The sequence below is a fragment of the Periplaneta americana genome, chromosome 14, assembly GCF_040183065.1.
Source record: "Periplaneta americana isolate PAMFEO1 chromosome 14, P.americana_PAMFEO1_priV1, whole genome shotgun sequence".
Classification (NCBI taxonomy): Eukaryota; Metazoa; Arthropoda; class Insecta; order Blattodea; family Blattidae; genus Periplaneta; species Periplaneta americana.
The window spans coordinates 142,365,591-142,391,636 of NC_091130.1; the positions used below are offsets into that span (position 1 = coordinate 142,365,591).

General features: G+C 35.5%; 1 protein-coding gene across 1 annotated transcript; it reads right to left on the reverse strand.

The window, feature by feature from the left end:
- Positions 1–2,345: 2,345 nt before the first annotated feature.
- On the reverse strand, positions 2,346–25,851 carry LOC138713776 (gustatory receptor for sugar taste 64f-like). The gene is made up of 10 exons (XM_069846187.1): positions 25,717–25,851; positions 22,313–22,588; positions 19,404–19,522; positions 17,311–17,496; positions 16,052–16,329; positions 12,791–12,945; positions 10,977–11,139; positions 9,513–9,602; positions 7,640–7,851; positions 2,346–3,265 (listed from the first exon to the last, which is right to left on the reverse strand). Exons 2-9 carry the CDS (start codon positions 22,468–22,470, stop codon positions 7,750–7,752), a joined length of 1,251 nt encoding a protein of 416 aa, XP_069702288.1. The 5' UTR covers positions 22,471–22,588; positions 25,717–25,851; the 3' UTR covers positions 2,346–3,265; positions 7,640–7,749.
- Between the last annotated feature and the right edge of the window lie 195 nt (positions 25,852–26,046).

The following is a 26,046-nucleotide window of genomic DNA, read 5'->3' on the forward strand; positions in this document are numbered from 1 at the left end:
AAGTCTTTGGTCCAGGGCAATTTATTTGAATGCAAAGAAATATAGTTATTTCTTGAATTTGTGCTCTGCACCAAAGAACAAAACTCAACAGAATTTTCGGTATTATTTAAATTAAAAACGACATAAGTCTTGGACACGTCTCCTATCAAGTTACCTAATTCCCATCTAGGCCTCTACTATATAAGTTTCTACATCTATACACTTATTATGGCCATTTAGGAATTCATATTTCATTATTATTACTAACATAAAATGCAAATCTATGTGTATATACAGTAACTTGAAATGGTATTTGAAGTCCACGTCCTTTTTCTTTTCAGTTGGTTATTTAACAATGCTGTATTAACTACTTGGTTTAAGTGAATTGGCCGTCATACAGGTTTCTTGATAGTTGCGCTTGAGCAGCACAAGCCACGCCGTACTATCATGGTGTGGACAGGTGATCATCGTGCATTTTGTTGAGCATTTAAAAAAAATGGTGACTGTGATTGCAATGCTGTGGCAATTTCGTACCCATTTTAGAGTATGTCGACACGTGAGAATTCATGATAAGAAAATCCTTACTGATATGGGTGAGGACTGTCAGACAAAAAGTTCAACTTTCAAACAGAAGTCGTCCGGTAGATGTCGCAACTTTTGGGCTCCCGAGAATATCGCAGCAGTGAGACATGCTGTTACCACATCTCCACGATGTTCAACCATTAAACCTGCTCTGATATTGGGAATATCTGATCGGAGTGTCAGACGAATCTTACACCTAGACCTCAAGTTTCATCTCTACAAAGTTATGCTAGTTCAGGAACTTTGGCAACGTGACTGGCTCAACCGCCAAGATGCTAGCAAAACCATATTGGAAAATGTTCCAAGCGATGCTGTTGTGCTCAGTAATGACTAAGCTCATTTTCATTTGTCGGGCTGCATTAAACAGTACATTCTATATTGGTCCCCAGAAAATCCTCGAGAAATGCATCAGCGACCTCTCCACAGCGAGCATGTTACTTGTTTGGTGTCCTGTTGCACAATTTAGAATAATAGAGTCATGCTTTTTTGAGGATGAAGGACGCACAGTCACTGTTTAAGGAGTGCCTCGTAAGGGCAAGCATTTGGACGATATTATCTTTAAAACAAAGTGATGTCAAAATGGCAAACATTCTTCTGTAAGATGGTAAAATAAAATTTTGAATAGGATCTATGTTGCTCTTATTATTTATGTTTCTAATCGTAAAGATCATTCTGCCAGACCCTATATAAACGTTTAATAGAATCTATTTGTTGTAGTAGTCAGTTTTAGATCCATATTTCAGAGGAACAAATTCTTAAAAATAAATTAATGTCTATTTATAAAGTGTAAAAGTTATGAAACAACTTCCCAGTTATGTCACTTCAATTCTCTGCAAAAAAAAAAAAACAATAAAAGGAAAATATAATGTATCTTATTTCAATTCACTTGGCACACTATAAATATTAATAATTTATGTAAAATATATAATTATCATATTTTTTCTCTGCCTATATTATTAGTTGAGCCATTCAGAGCAGAAGTGGTGTAAGTCAAAAATGAGTAATGAGGGTTAAAGTAAACATTCTGTAAAATACAGCGCAAAGTAGCAATTAATATTCAATTTATTCAAACTATTAGTAATCAGTGGATAGCAAGAACGACATATTAATTACTACTTTGCGCTGTATTTTACAGAATTTTTACTTTAAACCTCAGTACTCAATTTTGACTTACACCACTTTTGCTCTGAATGGCTCTGTAGTAATTATGATTTGTACTCTCAAAATTAAACTTAATATTGAATTCCGCTGAAATGAAATAGCATCAAATATGAGACACTTTCTTAATAAATTATAAACAACTTAAAAGATGACAATTATCATCGCATACTGATCATGGGAAAAAAAATGTTACCTTCATGTTTTTCCTAAATAGCAGACTACAGGTTTACAGTGCTTACGTTTTTTTAGTTGGTTATTTAACGACCCTGTATCAACTACTAGGTTATTTAGCATCGATGAGATTGGTGATAGCGAGATGGTATTTGGCGAGATGAGGCCGAGGATTCACCATAGATTGCCTGGCATTCACCTTACGGCTGGGGAAAATCTCGGAAAAACCCAATCAGGTAATCAGCCCAAGCGGGGATCGAACCCGCGCCCGAGTGCAACTTCAGACCGGCAGGCAAGCGCCTTAACCGACTGAGCCACGCCGGTGGCTTGCTTACGTTTGTTACCTCTTAATGAAGAAGGTAAAATTAACTAATGAGGAAAGGAAAATGGGAGTTTACTGCTGATTTTTTCTAATCTCCAATCAGCATTAAAGCTAACAATAAAAACTCTGTGACTTTTGAAAGCCTATTATATTTCTTTATTTTATTTATTTATTTCTTTTTTTTACAATTTCCTTTATGTATCTTCTGTGTCCACCAGAGGCCTTTGAACACTTTCACATAGACATTCAATACATTCCTGAACATAATTTAACAACATACTTGTCTTTTATATGAACAATACAAGACAAAGACAAAGAATCATTACATGCAACTAATCAATAAGTTGTAGAGCACGCTCTCTTTCACATGACTCACCTTTCCACTCTGTCAGGCTGTGACATTATTTACCCACGTTCTTAGAATAACGACAGGGTTTTGTGAACTTGGAGATAAGTACTAACACTACATCTGTTCGATACATGCATTGTTTATTATGTTTCCATTCTGCATTGCAGTCTCTAGTCCTGGTGGTAAGAAAGCTATGACTAACATACCATTGACAATGACATGTGTCATTCTTCGCAGGTGAAAAATAATGGAACACAAACTAACTCAATATTGATTATGTATTTCATCGCTAAACAATTTCATACCTGTAAATTTTATCTTGTATTTCTGCAATATTTGTTATCTATTTTATTGAGCTCTTAGTATTAGTTTCAGCATCATTCTTTCTTCATCCACTCTTTACAACACAGCTTTGTTTCTTATTCTGCCTGTCCATTTCACACGCTTCATTCTTCTCCATATCCATATTTCAAATGCTTCTAGTCGTTTCTCTTCACTTCATCTTAGTGTCCATGTTTCTGCCACATACAATGTCACAATTCACACAAAGCACTTCACTGGTTTCTTCCTTAGTTCTTTTTCCAGAGGTCCGCAGAAATTGCTCCCTTTTTTCTATTAAAAGCTTTCTTTTCCATTGCTATCCTCCTTTTGACTTCCTGGCAGCAACTCATGTTACTGCTTATAGTAATTCTATAGGAATTCTAAATGAGGCAGTAGAGCAAGTGGACAGCTTAAAATACTTGGGATTTTGTTGTTGTTGTTTTCTAATGCCAGGCATTTGACAATAAAGTCATTTGACCTTTGCACTCCATGATTTTCAAAGATAGTGTCATGGTCATGACGCACAGATTTTGAGATGTTCTGAATCCATTTCTTGATTTGAGTTGCACAATGGACAGTGAAAATGGCAAGTTGTAGCCTATTTAAGTGAACACCATATTTTAATGTGACCAGCCTCATGGTCAAGTGGTCAGAGCTTCTGGCTATAGTTCATGAGGTCCCGGGTTCGATTCCCGCCGGTTAGAGCACAGGAATTTTTCCTTAAAGGGGATTATTCCTGTGTTCGTCCATGGTCTGGAATTTAGGTTAAGTTTAGATTTAAGACCTCTCCTGGCACCACATTATCATAATCATCCTATCACATCATCGGGGTAATGTAACTCTGCCTTCCAGGTGCCCCAACCTCAGAAGTGGGTTACAACTAAGCCACGGCCAGGAGAGAAGACCAGAAATGTCGAAAAGACAACCTGGTGGCATTGCATTAAAAAAAAATATTTTAATGTTTTGGTGGCTACTTCATTCACACACAACCCCCAGAATGTCTGGAGGACCACACCTGCTGTTGGTCGACGGGTCCACTGGACCTAGCTGGGAGATCTTGTTGATCACCAGCTTTCCCTCCTTAAGCCACTGGAGGACGATTTTAGTGTCATAGCAGGTCAGCACTAGGAACAGAAAAGTAGGAAGGAAAGTGAAGTGAATCCCTAGGCCTCAAATGCTCTAATAGCATCGGGGTCGAAGAAAGTAAGAATTCAGTCAGAGGACTGGATAGGAAAGGGTAAAGAGGGAATTAGGTATTGAATAGAGGAAAATTATACCAAATTCGGTCAATAATTCATCAAGCTGACCAGTGCTAATTGATGAGTAGCCCCTCCCTTTAGTTCAGCTCGTAAAATTATGCTTACTAACAGCTGCACCACGGGAAGGTAGGGATGGGACATTGGGTATTTGTCCAGGTTGGTTCCTTAAAGCCTTCAATGGGAAGGATTAATGGCTCTCCCTCCTGTATTCGACAAATGCCGTTTTGCAGCCTATACTTGGGATGTACTGTAAGCAGTAACAAGAGCTGCTGCCAGGAAGTCAAAAAGAGGATAGCAATAGCAAAGGAAGCCTGTAATAGAAAAAGGAATATTTTCTGCGGACCTCTGGAGAAAGAACTAAGGAAGAGACCAGTGAAGTGCTTTGTGTGGAGTGTGACATTGTATGGGGCAGAAACATGAACATTACGACGAAGTGAAGAGAAGCGAATAGAAGCATTTAAAATGTGGATATGAAGAAAAATGGAACGTGTGAAGTGGAAAGAGTGGGTGAAGAAAGAATTATGTTGAAACTGATCAGGAAGAGGAAAAGGAATTGATTGGGTCACTGGCTGAGAAGAAACTGCCTACTGAAGGATGCATTGAAAGGAATGGTGAACGGGAAAAGAGTTTGGGATAGAAGATATCAGATGGCATTATGATATATGGAACACAATCCTGTGGTTGCTAAGTTCTTCCCATACCTTCTGCTACATTACAGTACCGGTACTTGAATGGGACAATCTGTAATAAAGTACAGACACTGTAGTTTCTTCAAAACTTTCCAAATTAAAGAATGTATCTTGTGCGTGACAAAGAAAAAACGTGTAATGATTACAGTTGAAGAAAAACTTGAGGCTGTGAGGAGAACAAAAATGGTGAAATCCTCCAATACAGATTGATTTACATTTAGTGAAGAAAAGTAAGGACGCATCGTCAGCAGATGTTTTACTAATAAAGCTGTGGAGGGACACAACAGCAAAGAAACGTTGCGGAAAAAATTTTCAGACCAAAATATCTGATTACTTTAAGTAGATCTTGTTAATGTAAAATACATTTTCAGAATATACAGATAACAATAGAGAGATTTTTAAATCGTAATTTTTTTTACCTCCAGAGATATGTGGAATTTCTGGAATTCACGATTTATCCGAAAAATTGCTTATCCTACATCATATCCACCCCCAGTGCTTCGGATAAACGAGATTCTACCATATTATTATTATTATTATTATTATTATTATTATTATTATTATTATTATTATTATTATTATTGTTGTTGTTGTTATTATTATTGTTGTTGCTGTTATTATTATTATTATTATTATTATTATTATTATTATTATTAACAGAAAAGATTGTATTAGAGACCTCGGTGTATTAATTCACAATAAATTATATTTTCACAACCGGCTGCAAAAGGGTATCTGTCGGATACAGGGGGGAGAGCCATTAATCCTTCCCATTGAAGGCTTTAAGGAACCAACCTGGACAAATACCCAATGTCCCATCCCTACCTTCCCGTGGTGCAGCTGTTAGTAAGCATAATTTTACAAGCTGAACTAAAGGGAGGGGCTACTCATCAATTAGCACTGGCCAGCTTGATGAGTTAATGACTGAATTTGGTATAATTTTCCTCCATTCAATACCTAATTCCCTCTTTACCCTTTCCTATCCAGTACTCTGACTGAACACTTACTTTCTCCGATCCCGACGGCATTAGAGCATTCGAGGCCTAGGGATTCATTTCCCTTTCCTTCCTCCTCTTTCTACTTTTCTGTTCCTAGTGCTGACCTGCTATGGCACTAAAATCGTCCTCCAGTGGCTTAAGGAGGGAAATCTGGTGATCAACAAGATCTCCCAGCTAGGTCCAATGGACCCGTCGACCAACAGCAGGTGTGGTCCTCCAGACATTCTGGGGGTTGTGTGTGAATGAAGTAGCCACCAAAACGTTAAAATATGGTGTTCACTTAAATCGGCTACAACTTGCCATTTTCACTCCAATATGAAATGAGTACCATTAAGGTAAAATTATCCAGAGGTAAAATAGTCCCCCAATCGGATCTCCGGGCGGGGACTACTTTAATGGTACACAATCATCAAGAAATGGATTCGGAACACCTCAAAAACTGTGCTTCAGTGGCTGGCCATGATAATATCTTTGAAAAATATTGGAGTGCAAGAGGTCAAATGACTTTATTGTCAAATGCCTGGCATTAGAAAACAACAACAACAACAACATATTTTCACAACCACATTGATTATATTCATAACCATGCAATAAGAATTTTAGGAATAATGCGGTCAATTACTTATTCTTTTTCAACACCTGACTCTCTTGTAATACTATACTATACATTAGTGAGATCGAAATTCGAATATGCATCTGTAGTTTGGAACTCTATTACTAGTTCTGATTCGGCAAAACTGGAAAATATTCAAAGGAAATTTATTTCATTATGTTCGTACAGATTCTTGCCTAATAACTCTGGGTATAACTATGATAAAAAATGCGAGCACTTTAAATGTCGAAGCCTGTATGCCAGACGTCATGATCTCGATTACTTATTCTTATGTAAGGTCCTTAAAGGTGACATTAATTGTCAATCTTTCTTAAACAGTGTCAGCCTTCGTATTCCTATGAAGGACATGACACATCACAAACGCTTCTATATTAGAAATTCTAAATCTTCCTCGCCGGTCTCCAGATTATTAAAAATGCTAACTTACATGTAGGCAATGTATAGAAGTATTAGAATATGGCAATGTCTTTCCTAATATTATTTGCATAATCCTTATACACAAATTGGTAGTAAGAATCAACTCCTTTCCCTAATATTTTATAGTGTGAATTCTTGTAAATTAATTATTGTAATCTATGTTCTTTATTTTGTTGTTAACTCAAGCACTTAATTTGTACCATAGTTGTTCATTTTAATGCATTAATTGTATCACTGTGCTGGACTTTTATTGGCCAATGGCTGTTGTCCAGCACATAAATATCAATAAATAAATAAATTACTATTATTATTATTATTATTATTATTATTATTATTATTATTATTATTATTATTATTATTATCATCATCATCATCATCTATATACTATAATTTTACTATTTATTTGCAGTTAAAAGTGTGATATTACGTAACTTGTGTCACAACTTTTATAACATTCATAGAAAATATTTCACTTATATTTGTTTATACTTACTAATTATTATTATTATTATTATTATTATTATTATTATTATTATTATTATTGTTACTATTATTATTATTATTATTATAATTTTTATTATTATTATTATTATTATTATTTATTATTATTATTATTATTATTATTATTATTATTATTATTATTATCTATTTATCACAAACACTATAATTTTACTACTTATTTACAGTTAACAATGTAAAAGTGTGATATTATGTAACTTATGTCACAACTTTTATAACATTCATTGAAAATATTTCACTTATATTTGTTTATACTTACTATATTTTCGGTATACTTTTTGTAACTATCATTTTCTCCAAATTCTAAGGATTCACAAATCAGTGTGTCATTGTAATTGAGAATATTGTCTTCTCAGTTTGTCTTGAACATTAACTTGATGCTGTAACATTCGCTACAGTGATACAACTTCCACCACTAACGTTGTTGAATTGTACCAGTACAACTTCATATGTTACAATCGTTCCAACTAGCTGCAAAGCAATAAAAGTATCATAGGTGTTAAATTAAGATTATAAAATACTTTAACATATGTATAAACAGATAAATATATCGATAAATTTCTCCTATACACATAGTGCTTTTTTTCTGGAGCAAGATACCGGAACATAGTGTTCCGGCACTATTTTGTTTTATTTTTCATCACAGAACCGACAAATGTGTTAATAATTACGTTTTTAATATAATTTTTCTTTGAACTCTGCTTAGGCGTTGAAAATCGTGAAGTTGGATGAAAAGGAGGTTAAAGGTAAGAGTTCACTTACAGGAATGGATTCGTTGGATGCATTTGGCTTTTATTCTTTGCATTATTTTAAATGGAGCATCACTCACTTGGCCATATCACCTCTGTCTGCATGACCGGATTTCGTCCAGAATTCTGGCCAGAGCATTCTAGACGGATTTCTGTATGGGCCAGATTCGAAATAAAGTATGTCATGAAAATTATACCGATTGCAGGGCCTCCAATTGCGGCAATATTAAAGGTAGCCTATAAATGAAATGGATGACGCAAAACTTATTTTGTTAGCTTAACAGTATGAAGAGCTTTTGGGATGAGATTGGGGAAATATTGAATCATCCAGGTATGTTCTTCATAGTTCAAGTTACGGAGCTATTCATTTTATTTCCATGTTCAGTTGAGAACACTACAATGAAATAATGTGCTATTGCAGTAAACAATAACACTGTAATTTGATGATTAATTCGGTAATACAGACAAATCAGCGATACTATAATAAAAATCCGAATGTGCCGAACGAATTTTTTCTGGTAAATGAGTGCGTACCTTAAAATGACAAGTTTCCCATGCAATGGACAGTAATCATCTTCCTGTACGTTATAATAGTGGGTGTTCATGTCAAAGTGTGTCATGACGTCACTGTTGTGAGTCAGCAATTTGAAGCGAGTTTCAGCTTTTATGTCAGAGAAGTTGCCTATTAATCAAGGCGTTCAATCTGAACTTGAGAATGTGTACAGTATAACTTGAATGTCATAGCAACAGATGGCAGTCTGTACGGTCTGTGTGCTACCATAACCTCTTTCGAACTGTGTTTTGCGCGGGCAAGTCGTACGCAGGGTATTTGTTATCATCGATTTCGTACGGCAACATTCCACAATACAAATCAAATGCTCCGTGTCCATGTTGACTGTCGAAGTTAATGTCAACAAATACGTAAGTAATCGTCTTAACCCTCTCCCCATATCCCGACAGTAAGAAAAAAACTTACCTCAGTACATGTTTCCAAACAGTTCACATTCCTGCCACTACCTGGCATTACTGTACGTATCGGTAAGTACTCTTCAGAACGAACGCCGTACTTGCCAGGCAACTTCTCTGGCATATAGGTAATACGCCTCTGCGGAAGTGTAGGAAGATTGAATTCTCTAGGCTCATCGGCTAGCCACATGACGGCATACAGCGAACCATGACACACTTTGAACTGAACACCCAGTATATTCTATACAGAGTTCCGCTATCTTTTTCTCCAGAGAAAAGCACTGTATATATAGATACACACACACACACACACACACACACTTGCTCAGATACATGCATAATGGGCACATGCATTTCTATTCATATATCTATTTGTATATTGCACTGTCAACATTTTAAGTAGGAAAAATCACTTACTGTAAGAATCATAGATCTTGTAATAGAAAAGAAGTTTGATGCTGATAGTGCCACTTCATCAGTTGTGACCTGGCGTTCAAATCTCAACACCTGAATAAAAATTAAGTGTGTTATATTCCCATTTAATCCTTATATATCGAGAATGTTGGTTGGTCAGTTGGTCTGTCAGATCTATTTGAAAATTCATTTTTCTATATAGTACACTTTTAACACTTATATTAGTTGTTGGTTAGTCAACTGTCCGAAGACAGGTCTGACCTCACAAGTGATACCAAGAAAGCACCACTTATGAGGCAACTATGAGATAATGGGGTAGGGTGGCCAGTTCCTTTTCCCCTCCATTGCATACATTGCCGACTAGCTACATATTACACTAGTCAGACTTCAGATGTATACAAACAATTGCTCTTTCTCTGACACATATCGTCAAGTGAGATGTACTGCCACCCAGAACCTCAATCAGAGCGAAGACACTTATACAGGGTGTTTCAGAAATAATTTCAAAAATTTTGGGGGCATGTTCCTCACATCAAAACAAGAAAAAAAGTTCATATAAACATATCTCCTAAAATCCTTAGTTTTTTTAGTTATTAATGAACGAACATAATGAAACATCTGTTAGATATTGTCAGCTTGATAGCATGGGTTGCAAATTTAATCAATTCAGAAACTCATAACAATGAAAGTTTACGTTCAATGCATTTTGAGGTACAATCCAACAACTTAACTTAAGTTTGTAAGCGATAATAATTCGTTTTGTTAGATAATAATCGAATGATGTTATCGATACAAGTCTGCTGATGCACCCATAGTATTCTAGACGGCTATGTATTGCCAAGAAGACTTGTTTACTACAGTCATTTGTCATTTGAACATTTGTTATGAGTTTCTGAATTGATTTCAGTTGCAACACTTGCTATCAAGCTACAATATCTAACAGATGTTTCATTATGTTCTTTCATTAATAACTAAAAAACTAAGAATTTTCGGACATATGTTTATATGAACTTTTTTTTTTGTTTTGGTGTGAGGAACATGCCCCCAAGGTTTGTCAAAGTATTTCTGAAACACTCTATATGCAGCTGATTAAATATCCAACTTCTTTACTGTGTTAATCTTTAAGATTTACCTTGCTTGACTAGTTTCGAAGCCTTGTGCTTCATTGTCCAAATCCTTAGTGGAGATCTTGCGCTGTCTTCGACACAATCATGAACACACCCCACCACAACAGGAAACCAGAAGACAGCGCGGGATCTCCACTAGGTTTTGGACAATGAAGGACAAGACTTCGAAACTAGTCAAGCAAGATAAATCCTAAAGTTTAACATAGTAAAGAAGTTGGAAATTTAATCAGTGTCTATTTGAAAATATGGACAATTCATTTAAACATATTTTCCTTAATCGTAATTTTATTAAAGAACAGCCAGAAGTACGAAAAATGTAATATTTCTCTATTTTACTTACCTCTGTACAGTAACTTTCTGAAGGCACGGAAAACAAGATTGCTCTTGGTACATGGCTCTCTTCATTAACATTTGCAGCATAGAGAGAGACCATTCCTGCTCGTAGAAGGAGGTAGCCAAATGATAGATAGAAATATACTTTTTCTATAGTGCTCTCCATAGGACTGAAAACAGACATATTAGGTTACTGTCAGTGATGGTTACCAAAGATATACAACACATTCAACAAAGTTTATATTAACTTATCTACCATGAAACTGAAACGTCATGTGTATACAGCGAAATGGAAGAAATTTTGAGCAACTTCTCTGAAGTTCAGGCAAGATTTTTTTCCATTTCTTAAAATAAATACTTTACTAGTTACGCGAAAGATCACTTGCCACACTGTAATGCTATGTGACGACAAGAACATAATCTGTAAGAGCTGGCAATCTGCTTGGCAGACTGTACATAACATAATCGCCCTGTTCATTATGTTAATATGCTGCTTGCTCTGTGATACTGTCAAAGACTAGCCATATTAAAATGAGCTCACTTCTTAACTATCACCCTAAGTTCGCTTAAGAATCCGCACCAATAGTATTTTAGTCCCAACAAATCAGGTTCAAGAAGTTTCTCGAGTAAAATTATAAGGGACTCCACGTGGAGTGCAATGCTTTGTTGCAACATTTCTACTTCTTGACTGTTCTTGAAATGCTGAACAAACAATCGCAGAGAATAATTTGTAGTGTTTATTGTTACATAAAAAAATAATCTGTGTTAGTCAAGAAACCAATGAAAATGAAAGGACTGTAGGAAATTGTCAGTAAACTGTTAGTAAAATCTGTCCTCGATTTGCAAAAGGGGACACGTCCAAAATAACAAAGTGTTGGAAAATCGCAAAAAAACCCTAACAGACTTAAAAATTAAAATGTTCATGGATCCTGAATGTATGTACCCGTAGTGTTCTAATTAGAAAAAAATATATGAACATTTTAATTTGTTAACTTAGTTATAGTTTTTGCGATTTTTCAACACTTTGTTATTTTGGACATGACCCCTTTTGCAAATCGACGACAGAATTGTGCACTGGAGTTCTACAACTCCTAAAAGTCTGGTATCGAAATATCCAAGTTCCAAAAAATCGATAATTTCACCTGATTTGGTTGGGAGAGAAGTGTACAATTTTGTAAACAGAGAATTTCACCAACAATTAGTGTACAGTAGTGGCAAAAGAATCCGGACCGACCCTTGTAGCTGATTTCAGAGCCTTGTTCACTCCAGAGCACGATAGACTGGTAACTAAGACTTTCGTGGTTCGAATCCTGCCTGGAAAGGAAAATTTTTTTTTGTTCCTTATTCAAATTTATTCCCAGTACTTTTCGATAGCTGATAAAATTCATGTTCTGGGAATAATAATTTAATTAAGTAGTAAAATATCGCTGCAATCGAAATATTTTGACTTGCCCACGTTAACCAATTGAACAGGATGATAATACCAAGAGACTGCGGGAGTGCCGGTACCTTGGGTTTTACTCACAATTTTACTTAGTCTCATGGTTACACAATGCTATTTCCTTTAAGTATTGCCTTAAAACAATGTTACCCATGAAAATCTCACTTTATACTTTAATAATCTTCAATTCTATGACAACATTGCATCAGAAATGCATATCTGCATATCAGGTCTATGTAGTTTAGAAAGATACGTAAAGCCATATTTTTTAATTGCTAAGAATTGTGTGTGACTTGAAAGAAAAAATTATGGTAGGTATATCGCCACTCTCTTTCAGTCACAAATAATTAAATCACAGGCGATACAATCTATTTACTTACATGAGGCTGTTCAAGAGCTGGGTACATATGAAGTATAAATTACTGCCAAACGACACTAAAAGTATATTGGAAATGCATGTATTAACACTTCTTGTAAGACAAGAAAGGCTATTGTATTCTTCTCTGAGTCTTTCCCATGATTCTTCTTTTATGACCTACAACGGACATAATAATTCCTTTCAGTGGCTAACAATTTAAATAAAAATTAATTTTTAGAAAGTTCTTCAGTCCTTAAAGCAAGCAATATTAAAAATGCAACATTACATACATTAACCATATTGAATATATTATAGTGTACTGACCATGAAATGGAAGCAGAAATATTTTCACTAAGAGCTCAATAAATAATTACACCAGCAGAATGTAGATAGGTATCTAATGCTCTTGATTTAAAAATCGAGTTATTTTCTCTCTTGTTTTCCAGTACAGTAAAATCCCTCATAACCGGCACCGAAATAACCAGCAATACCAAAACAACAGCATTTATGGCTGGGTCAAAAAAAAAAAATGTTTGAATCTGCCACATTGCCACAATCTGGGCCGTCAGTTTTGTCACATTAGGAAGTTCACACGAACTTTCATTTTCAGTGAATATTCAAACCTAAAATTAGTGTATTATTTGTGTTGTGTGATGTGTTTTAATAAAGAAAATCCAAACAGTTTTTATGTTTATTTAGTTATGTTCAGGCCATCAGTGTTGCCACACTAGGAAGTTCACACGAACTTTAATTTTCAGTAAATATTCAAACCTAAAATTAGTGTATTATGTGTGTTAGTCCCAATGTTGCAATGTACCAATTTACCAAAGAATCGATAAGCACAAAGTTTCTTGGCTTGAAATTAGACAATTGCTTGAACTGGAAAACTAAATTGAGATCTGCTGTTACGCATTAAGATCTTTATTCTTTATTTTGATGTTATAAATATCCTTAAAATTGTATGCCTTGCATGCTTTCATTCCATAATCAAATATGGATTAACATTCTGGGTTAATTCATCTGAAGCTAAACATATTTTTGTTTTAGAAAAGAAAACCTATGAATTTATTACATGTGTGCATAAAAGCAGTAGCGGCTGGTGGTCAAAATAATGAGTGTGCTACAATCTCTATATCGGCCTACTGTATAGGCCTACACTTATGTATTTATCTTAATTTGGAGTCTCGCCTAGTGATGAAATATGAAGTCCATACGACGTTCTTTCGTACTGCAGAACTTGGCATTTGGTGTTAAACCCTCCATCTTGGACATCATACACTTTTCTATTGACAGTATTGCAAGAGCAGTGAGATGATCCTGGGACACAGTGTTCCTTAAAAACGTTTTTATGCGTTTCAAGGAAGAAAAACATATTTCTGGCTCAGCAGTGGTCATTGGTGTTGTAACCAAAATATTTAACAACTTCGATACTTCACAGAATGGATCCTGTAAATTGTTGGATACTATGTGTTGTAACAATTGAACAGCCATCTATATTTCAGAAGTCAGGTCTTCCGTATAGAAATCCAAATTGTATCTGGAACACTCTTTTGTTCAGTATAGTATAGCTGTTGACAGCAACTTTAACTGGTAGATGGCAGCAGCAGTCGGACACTTGAATTACCAAATACATTGTACATAGTTCCGAATTCTTCCACAAACAAGCATTCTTTCGTTACGCTTTACTTTTGCAATCTCCAAGCTGTGTTGTGCTGAAGCTGACTACAGCACTTTCCCGCGTAAAAATAGCCAATCAGAGCAGTGATTTCAGCTTCGCACATGCGCATAACTGTCTACATTTTTCATGTGGAGCTTTGAGTAGCACAACGAACTCCCTGAGGCACCAAAGAAGGCACGAAGACTAAACACTTTATAACGCGTCATGAACATAACCACGGGAAATTGTCAAATGACAGATCAAATACTATGGTGGTATTACAAATACATTATTTGAGCCAAAATTATCATTGTGCTGTAGCACATAAGGTCGGGCCGCCCCTGCATAAAAGGACATCTTTTAAAAAGATTTTCCAAAAAATTATAAATCCTGATCTTATCTTAGGAATGAGTAAAGTCTTTCCTTAATGATACCTTTAGTATTAATCAGAACACTCGTAATTTTAATGCAAGATACAAATTAGATCTCCATTCCCTCTCCCCTTAATCTCAGTTTTTATAAAAATGGAGTTCACTAGTCATATATTACAGTCTTCAATGCACTGTCTAATTATCTTGAATCTTTGAAGGGCCAAGAGAAATATTTTTAAAAAGAATTAACAAAATTTTTTCATATTCGTACTTTTTACCCAATTGAAGAAATATTAAATTAATCTATTTACTTTGAATTAATAATTATATATTATTAGTGATGGTACATTTTAGCAACTTAAAATTACAAATTTAGCACTTTAAAAATCAAAGTAGCCACTGGTGTAGCTCAGTCTGCTGAAGCACTTGCCCACCAATCTGAAGATGTGCTCGGGTGCAGGTTTGGTTCCCGATTACCTGGTTGTGTTTTTTCTGCGGTTTTTCCTAATTGTACGGCGAATGTCAGGTAATCTATGGCGAATCCTCAGCCCTATCTCTCCAAATACCATCTCGCTATCACCAATCCCATCAATGCTAAATAAACTAGCAGTTGATACAGCATCGATAAATAACCAACTAAAAAAAATCAAAGTTAGCATTTTGTTTGTTGTTTAGTCAACTGTCTAAAGACAGGTCTAAACCTCACAAGTGATACCATAGCACTTTTAATGTCATAATTTAGCATGTTGTAGTATTTTGGGATAGAAAGTTTAATGGTAGAAATTCAATGTTACTCAGATTGCAGTGAAATTGTGAACATTAATAAATATTTTTAAAGTCATGTTTTCCAATAAGTTGCTAATGTAGGACTAACAAGTGATTAATAATAACAACAGTTTAAAAACTGATCGTTTTTTATTGATTTAGATCTTTGTGTTCACATAAGCATGGGCAATTTTAGCCTGATTGGCTTTCAGTATTTTTTTTTAATTTTTTCTAGTTGGTTATTTAACAATGCTGTATCAGCTACTGAAAGTGCGCTTTTATTTCGCAGAAACACATACATTTCGCATTTTGTACTCAAATTCGCAGCATTTGGTCATATTTTGTATTTATCACGATAGCAAAAATCTACCATCTCTATGTATTAGGTACATATTTCTGTATAATTTACTTGTTCCATATCTCAAAGCTACAATACCGGTACTAACGTAAATAAATCCTACATCTTACTATACTTTCCAGTTTAACTTACTTTTCCGTTAATAGATTTCAAATGATTATTGAATAGACGAAACCTTTCAGTAAGTGCAGTACTGATCAAAATAATGAACAAATCTATGAAGCTCCACGAGAATGTAGCCACGAAGTTGATACATATTGCAATAATGGCCACCACAGACGAATAACTGATAAATCTGAAGATGTGACGGTAGCTGCTCATAGCATAGCAATATAGAAGGTTTCCTTGGCCAGTCCTCTGACAGGTAGCTCCCCACATCACTGAATTGAAATTTGCAAGGATTGTTTCCGCTGCAAGGCAATAAATGTAATGTTATTAAAAATTATAAATAAAATTAGATATATTTTCTCTATTATATATAAAGTTTCAATTTTATATATCAAACAACAACAATACTGATTACCAGTATATAAATAATTGTACTCTTTCTGTAATTTTGTGATTATATTCATATATATTCAATCTTTCTTTTCAAGTCAATAATGTACAGTAGACCTACTTCATATTTTTCTGAGAGAGAGAGAGGGGGGGGAAAGAGAAGGAGAGAGGAGAAGAAGGTGGGAGAGAGGGAGGGAGAGGACGAGATGAGGAGAGTGGAGGGAGAGGAGAGAAAGAGAGAGAGAGTGAGTGTTTTTTTCTTCTTTTTTTTTTAGTAGGTTATTTTACGACGCTTTATCAACAGCTTAGGTTATTTAGCGTCTGGTGAAATGAGTCCGGGTCCAACACCGAAAGTTACCCAGCATTTGCTCATTTTGGGTTGAGGGAAAACCCCGGAAAAAACCTCAACCAGGTGACTTGCCCCGACCGGGAATCGAACCCAGGCCATCTGGCTTCGCGGCTAGACATGCTAACCGTTACTCCACAGGTGGATTTCCCCCCCCCCCCAATCAGTTAATAGGGTGATGGATAATTGGGGTTGTACTGTATTTACTAGTATTTCACGGTCGAGAAATGGGAAGTGAATTTTTGTCTACAGTCCTCTGTGGACAAAGTTCTGTTGTGTGCAACAAATCTGTGACACAGAATTGCTGACTGCACTTCTCTCCTGACATAAGTAAATTTTATATAGGGCACAATTTTAGTCGTATGGTTAATATTGTGGCCTATCAAGATGCAATACAAATGGACAACGTGGTGTTCAAAGATGAAATTTAGGGTAGAACATCACAGCAAATATTTTCTTGTAGGAAAGACTAAAGAAAAATCTACATGGCAATTACTGAATACCAAATTTCGTATCTCACAGTCAGTCAAATTCCATGTGAACACACCTGTTGCCATCGAAATAATGAACAAGGCAGTGCCATTTATCTTCCACAGCAAATTCTTTGGATAGCCGTATCGTTGTTGTCTGAGTTCTACTGACTCCCATTCCAGCATAAGAGATTTCCACTTGGTAGCGAGATGAAGAAACATCACACAGCTCAGAGTTGCACTGCTGCAAAAGACTGCACCTCCTGTTCACAGGAAATGCAATTAATTAAATATGCAATGTTCGTAAATGATTGTCCAGGTTTCAGATGGTCGGTATGGTTGGAAATGGATGTATCTTACATGTGATGAAAGAGCAGCTGTGAAAGTTTAAAGTTTCATGCGCGAAAAATGATTTTCCGCCTGATTGTTTCATGACAGAGCCATTGTATAATTTGGCGACTAGTCTACATACGATGGCGGTAAGGTTAGTGCACTCCAGAAGCAATGCTAACAATAACGGAACAAGAAACACGGGTGCTAGAAAAAAAGGCGAGTGGTGGTAAAAAGAGAAACCAAGGGTCAGGAAATGATAGGGCAGGAAGTAGTGAAAAGAATAAGGATGCGAGTGAAAGTGGAAATCTAGTATGTGAAAGTGAAAGCGTGGGGGGGAAAAATAAAAGAGGAATAGAAGAAGAAATAAATAGAAAGACAGACAAAGACAGAAATAAGGCAGAGACGAACAGTAAAGAAAGGCCAAAATCTGCAACAGCTGAGGATATAGCAGTGATATTTGATACGTTTAAAAAATGTGGATGTGATCAAAAAGTGCAAATAAAGTGAAACTGGAAAAGATCGAGAAGTATAGGGGAGAGAGAACGTGTATAAGCAGATGTGTTGAATAAAATATAAGTAGGCTATTTATAGGAAGTGAGAGTAGTGACAATGGATTAAGTGTAAGCAGAATAGTGAGAAAGTGAAAGTGAGCGCAAATAGGAATGAGAGAAAATAGTGAGAAAGGGTTAAGAGAAGTGAACAAAATTAGTACTAACATTTGAAGGTTGGAACAGTAAATGAATATAAGAGAAAGATAGGAGAAAAGGTCAAAGAACAAATAGGACAAATAATTCAATATGATAATTTATCGAGATAAATTGAAATTGAGATTTTAGTGAATAGGATAAAGGGGGTGTGAAAGTAGTATAGAATATTAGATATATTAGGATTAATGAACAAATAGAGAATAGCAAACGAAATGTAGGAGAAATACTGAAGGGGAGTTTGACCAAATAACAAAAAAGGTACATAGTGTAATTGGGAGTATTTGTGTAGACGCATACTGCAAATAATGTGTTACTGTAATATGTTAATGGTGGCATCGGATACAGAAATGAGAGGTACACCATTATATGTAAAGAAATGCTGTGACGAAATATATCATATCAATTTGGCGACTGCAAAGCATGTAACATTTTGTGTCTGCAACTTGTAAAGTGTGGTTTGGTAGTTTCTGTACAGCAGGTATTGTGATGGCAATTTAGAAAAGATCCCCCATTCAACAGCAGCATCCATCGATGGTAACATCAGTTCGAAATTTTCTTTCTTGTACTGAGGAGGGATCCGAATCCTTACACTGCAGCTTGAGGGTTACTATGCTTACCATTCCTATTGTGTGAATGATTGGATAGCCGAACGCCCAGCTCATATACAAGTACAGCACGTTGCACCGTGAACTGAACCCAGGCTACAGTATGGATGATGGTATGTGTATTAATGATGGTGAAATGAGTCAAGAAGTCCAATGTCGAAAGTTATCCAGCAATTCTGTTTCAATTGGTTGAGGGAAAACCCCGTAAAAAAAACCCCAACTAGGTAACTTGTCCCAACTAGGATTTGAAGCCAGACATGCTAGTTTCACGGTCAGACACGCTAACCGTTACTCCATAGCGGTGGACCAGTTTGGAATTACAGTGTGGCTCTGTAAAAGCAAATCTACAGTATATGGGTACGAAAATCAACTAAGAATATAATTCACACTACAACACACAATTATGCAATGAGTAATCTAACAAGTATCAAATAAGATGTGTGCAAAAAAAACAAGTAAATAACTTTTGTTGCATAATAGTAATGTATTAAAATAAATTAAAACAAAATGAAGTAAATAACTTACTAGTTCTTCTGAAGGAAATTTCACCATCAAATAGGTCAATTGTAGTGAATATACTCATGGCAATTAAACCTATAATAATAACGACACTATAAAAGACACGAAGGGACAACCATTTGAATCTGAAAACAAAAGAAAAATGTAAATATTTAAATTATTAAAACGGTCAATATAGAGTATTCACCGGCCAATGAACGAATACTGCACATTTTTATCACTGCCAATGTGGCGCTACAAACCAATTTTCAATACTTTTATCACAACTACAACACATTTCAATTCTTATTGTACTATATATATAGATAGAATTATTACTACATTGACACATTTAATATACCACAAGACAAAGACTAAACGAATTAAATGTAATTATTATGAAAGTCGCCATATTTTCTTCATGGAATTATGATCCACTTTCACTAGATGGCTACCGACACTAGCAGCAGGGCCGGCAATACATGCATACGAAATTATACTAAATGTGAGGAATGTTGCTACAGGTGTGTAGTATTATGTCACAGGTTAGGTTAGGTTAGGTTAGATTAGGTGTATTACGTTAGATTAGGTGTGTAGTTATTATGAGAGAGGTTAGGTTAGGTTTGATTAGGTGTGTGGTATTATTACTACGTTGGCGACACTGAAACCCACTGTTACATTAACGAAATATGGCCGTATTCATCATTCACGCATGACGATTTTCATACATAAGTAAGGTACGTATTTAGGGCAGGTTGGGTTGGCTTACAGCTCTCCCAGTGATCACATCAATTTCTACTAATCAATACTATAAATCCAGGGAATTTTCAAGGTGTTTTATCAAGTTCCTATAGTGGCTGGGACATAAGTAATATTCAGCATTAAAACTTATCCTTTGTAATTATACCATGTGACCCATTTACGAAGACATAAAATTAAACCTTTATAAAAATTGTATCAGTAGTGATACGGAAGTTTTTTAGTTCCTAGGCTATAGCACAAATCGGAGTCACATGGTTATCTTCGTATAGTTGTGGCCATTGTGATAATAGCCTAATGTAAATACATGTTCAAAATTCCTAAAAACAAAGGAATTGCTATATTAAACTCATGTTAAACGTGCATTTGGTATAAACTTGTTCAAAGTTGGCTATGTCATGACTAAGAATATGACGTCATGCTATAGCCTGTGTTTCTCGTTCTGTTTTCAAATGTTATGTTTAAAGATGGGAGTTTTATATCAATGTTTTTACGAACAAAAGAAACCAGACCTTGGTATAGTCGTATTTGCAACAATAACTTGCATGACGACCTATGTATTTCTGAGGTAATGGAGGTTCTAAGACAGAGCTACCTACATTAGACTATATCACTCTTTCCTAAACCACATGAATCCGTTACTTCGAGTAATTGTCACCAATCCACCGCAAGATCCAGTCCATAGAAGACTCAAAAGAAAACGGCATAGTGATATTAGACTACAGAGTACTTTTGGAATAGCCGTAAACAAGTATCAAATTATTCTCTTCTTGATAATCCATGTTGAACCTTTCGTACACTACTTTTAACACTTGAATATAAATAATTGATTAAATGGCGATCTTACTCGTGTTAATTATGTAAGCATGTGCGGCTTACAGCTGTTTCGGTGCTATTCAACACCATCTTCAGAGCCTAGTAGATCTCGGTACTATCTCAACTTCGCTGCCTGTTGTGTGGGTGCATTCGTGTGATGAAGAGTTGTGTCAAATAGTGTGTGTGTTCTGAAATTGATCTGTGTGTTGAGAATTTGATCAGGTTGTGTTTTAGTGTGTCTGTATATTTCATGTTGTTCTAGTGTGTTAAGTTTTTGGTTTTTGGGTTGTATGTGTAGGATTTCCATGTCTATATTTATATTATTGTATGTGTGGTTAGCATTAGTTATGTGTTCGGCATATGTAGATTATTGTGTCCTCTGGTTATTGCCTTAATGTGTTCTTTGTAGCGTGTTTGGAATGATCTGCCTGTCTGTCCTATGTAGAACTTATCGCAACTATTACATGTGAGTTTGTATACACCTGTGTGGTCGTATTTATTTGTTTGTGTTTTTTGTGTGTTGAGATGTCTTTGTAGTGTGTTTTCTGTTCTGTATGTTATGTTGTATTTCCGTTTTCTGAATGAAGATGCGATCTTATGTGTGCTTTTGTTTTCATATGTTAGTGTGATGTATTTCTTGTGTTCTTGTGTTTGTGTTGTGTTCCGGCGTTTGTTAAGTTTTTGTTTTGTCTTCCTTATGATGTTGTCTATTACACTACACATACAACCCAAGAACCAAAAACTCAATACACTAGAACAATACGAAATATACAAACACACTAAAACCACCCCGATCAAATTCTCAACACACAGATCAATTTCAGTACACACACACTATTCGACTTCACTCTTCAACACCTTTCAACAATAAAACACACCCACTTAACAGGCAGAGAAGTTCGAGATGATGCCGTGATCTAGTAGGCTCTGAGGATGGTGCGTGAAGCACTGAAACAGCTGTAAGCCGGACAAATCTTACATAATTAACACGAGTACGTCCACTAGTTAATCAATTAATTATATTCAAGTGTTAAAAGTAGTGTATGCAAGATTCAAAATGAAATAATTAGACTACTATCAATCTTAAAAACATGGTATTTCACAAATTAAAAATAAAACTGTAAGAAATAATTAAATTTCACTAGACATTTTGTTCAGCAGACCCATACTGTCTATGTATATAATTTGACACTTTATATTGTTTACATCCTGTATGAGTTACCGTAATTACAAGATTGCATCACGTAGTTACTCATACAAATATCATTGATAAATGAATGAAAAGGTATTCAGAGAATCTCAAAACGTGTATTTCCACTGAAATGTAAATATTTACTTTTAGAATTAATAGCAAAACTAACCGAAGAGATGCAGCATTGTGGTTCGTGATGCCACATACAGGCATTAAAGCAAAACACTGTGCAGTTACTAGTACAGGTTTCATGGCTCTCTGAAATGAATTGGGATTACTGCAGTGAGCTCTCATCTTCATTTGATGGAGAAACTCCTTCCCATCCATTTCTCACACTCTTCCTTCTTTTTTTGTCATAACAGCCGAAAATAATATATTTATCTTTTCCCCACTTTTTCTTCTCAATTTCGATCACATTATCTCCTGATTTTGTGAATACATCGATCTGGTTAAAAAAAAACAATAATCAGAGTAATAAAAAATACACAATATTAGTACGTACTCAAAACATCTCTCTATCACTTTAAAAAATTTACATGACTATGACAAAAACTGCTGTTTTACAACCGTGTTTCTTCAATATCCATTTAACTTGCCATTAAAGATTTGTTAATGCATATGAAACAAATGAAGTATAATTCACTGACGAACTTTTAATATTCATGTAGTATAGCATATTGCAATCAATATATCTGATATCAAGACTACAAACAAGGGAAAATTAGTTAAAGATTTACCAACATTAACAGTTGATCTTCCCCATGTACTATCATAGACAGAGGAAACACATTAATTTATTGTAATGCAATAGCAAACAAAACTGTGGGTTGCCTAGGTTACTGATTATAGAATAGATAACTTACTAAAACATTATTCGCGCCAAGTATGTGCATGGCATTGTTTTTGCAAGACTAATGACTTGTCACAAGATAATAACATGTTTTCTCGAGTTTATGACAGTAGATATTGACGACAATAACAGTATTCATAAAGATAATACATTGGTGCTCTTTCCTTCCACATGTCATCCTAATTACATGGAAGTAACAAGAAATATGCCTATACCTCTGTAAGTGTGAAAAATGGAATGAGTAGGCCTACTGTTCTCTGGTATAGGTTCTCAAGATGCGTCTATGATAAATGAGAGAATTGAACTGAGAAGGTCAGCTATATTACTTCAAACGGAATTCCATTAATATCACATTCTAAGAAATGGATGAATTACTAAAGAAACTTTGTCTACTGCAGTCTGATCCGTTTGGGTATGGATAATATTAATTGATTATAAAGCTATTATGATAGTAGGAAAAATTTCTTGCTGGTTATATTATGATTAAAAGATAGGAGTTTCCATATTTGTAGGTTTGGAAGTAAAGCCCGAAAAGACAAAGTATATGATTATGCCTCGTGACCAGAATATTGTACGAAATGGAAATATAAAAATTGGAAATTTATCCTTTGAAGAGGTGGAAAAATTCAAATATCTTGGAGCAACAGTAACAGAAATAAATGATACTTGGGAGGAAATTAAACACAGACTAAATATGTGAAATGCCTGTTATTATTCGGTTGAGAAGCTTTTATCATCCAGTCTGATGTCAAAAAATTTAAAAGTTAGAATATATAAAACAGTTATATTACCGGTTGTTCTTTATGATTGTGAAACTTAGACTCTCACTTTGAGACAGGAACATAGGTTAAGGATGTTTGAGAATAAGGTGCTTAGGAAAATATTTGGGGCTAAGAGAGATGAAGTTACAGGAGAATAGATAAAGTTACACAACACCTGACATAATTAGGAACATTAAATCCAGACGTTTGAGATGGGCAGGGCATGTAGCACGTATGGGCGAATCCAGAAATGCACATAGAGTGTTAGTTGGGAGGCCAAAGGGAAAAAGACCTTTGGGGAGGCCGAGACATAGATGGGAAGATAATATTAAAATGGATTTGAGGGAGGTGGAATATGAAGATAGAGAATGGATTGATCTTGCTCAGGATAGGGACCTACGGTGGGCTTATGTGAGGGTGGCAATGAACCTCCAGGTTCCTTAAAAGCCAGTAAGTAAGTAAGTTTCCATATATGACAATCAACAATGCATGATATTCTGAAAGGACAAATAAAAATGGTAGATAATTAAAATGACAGATAATTAAAATGGCTACTACAAATCAACAGCAGGCACAATGTGTTCTTTGGTATGCTAAATTTGAGAGTGTTAAAAGAGTTCAAAGGGAATTTCGACGTGAGTATTGTGTGCATAATGTACCTAAATACGATTCCATAATGTTGTGGTATCGAACATTTATAAAAAAAAGGCTCTATGTTAAAAAAAAAAAACATGCGGGAGATCGCAGGCGAAACCCAGTACGAGAAGCAGCTATCTCTTGACTTGGTCCCTAAACTCCCCAGAACTAAACCCCTCCTGACTTCTTCGTATAGGGTTTTGTTAAAGATATTGTCTATTCACAGAAACCCAGGAACACTGATGATCTGAGAATAAAAATTACTCAAGCTTTTCAACAAATCACCCCTCTTATGTTACAACGGACATGGGCTGAATTGCATCACCGTTATGAGTTGTGCAGGGTGCGCAATGGGGGTCATGTTGAGCTCTGAGGAATCTCCCATCTTTCAGTGTTGTATGCACAAAGTTTCAACAAATAAAATTCAGCAGTAAATGTTTTACGGTGTTTTTATTTTATCCATACCCAAACGGATCACTCTGTATATTCAACAAAGTTATCTTTAACACTTCAATTTTTTTTGGTAGCAGTTCTAGTCACCTGCAGGAAGGTTTACGTCCAAATCATTAGCAATACAGTATATAGGACCTTCATTTCAAAACTTCCCAGTCTAAGTAACTATTTATTTCAATTAAATTTAATTTGAACAAAAGACATGTCAATTTAGATTTTGAGGGGGAAAGTGTTAATTGCATTTTAGGTTTCACCCTCTCACTTCCCCTGAAACCTCTCCCTTTGAAATTTCAAATGGTAACCCTATATTATAATACATTTGGACGAGTATCAATTCTTCATACATCTCATTCATTTGTTTCACATCTTTTGTTTTCTATCGTCACCAATCACCTAGTTTTAGAGGGATTTATCATCTTTAGATCACTAGTTCCCATAAAAGACTGGAGATATTCAAGAATGCTTTGTCGTTTGAGACTACTTGAGAAATAGGAAAATATTAAATGCAATGGAGGTTCAACATTTTTGGAAGACATTCCATTACCACACTGGCAATTAATTCTGATACGAGATGAACCGCAGTTTTTCTTTTTTTTTTACTTGGTTATTTAACGACGCTGTATCAACTACGAGGTTATTTAGCGTCGATGGGATTGGTGATTGCGAGATGGTATTTGGCGAGATGAGGCCAAGGATTCGCATAGATTACCTGAAATTTGCCTTACGGTCGGGGAAAACCTCCGGAAAAAACTCAACCAGGTAATATCAGCCCAAGCGAGAATCGAACCCACGCCCGAACGCAACTCCGGATCGGTAGGCAAGTGCCTTAGTCGACAGAGCTACGCCGGTGTCTCAGTTTTTCTTTTCACTTACTTGCACTTTTTTTGTAGCACATTACGTTTTAACACCTCTGGAAGACATTTTGCATAGAAGTTAGACAGTACGGCCACTCGACGAGTAGAACATACTGTGTAAGGGTAAACGTTTGTAAAAGAACACTCTGTAGAAAAAATTCGTACTAATATAGGCTACTGTACAGTACTTCATATCTTTTCTGCAGCCAAAAAAGGGGGGGGCGAGAGAAAGACAGTCGGATAATCCACGAATCGGTTAATACGGTGACGAATAATCGGGGTTCTACTGTACACGATTTTAAACATGGGAGTTGTTTAGAAAACAAGATGGCGATCTCCATGGCAACGA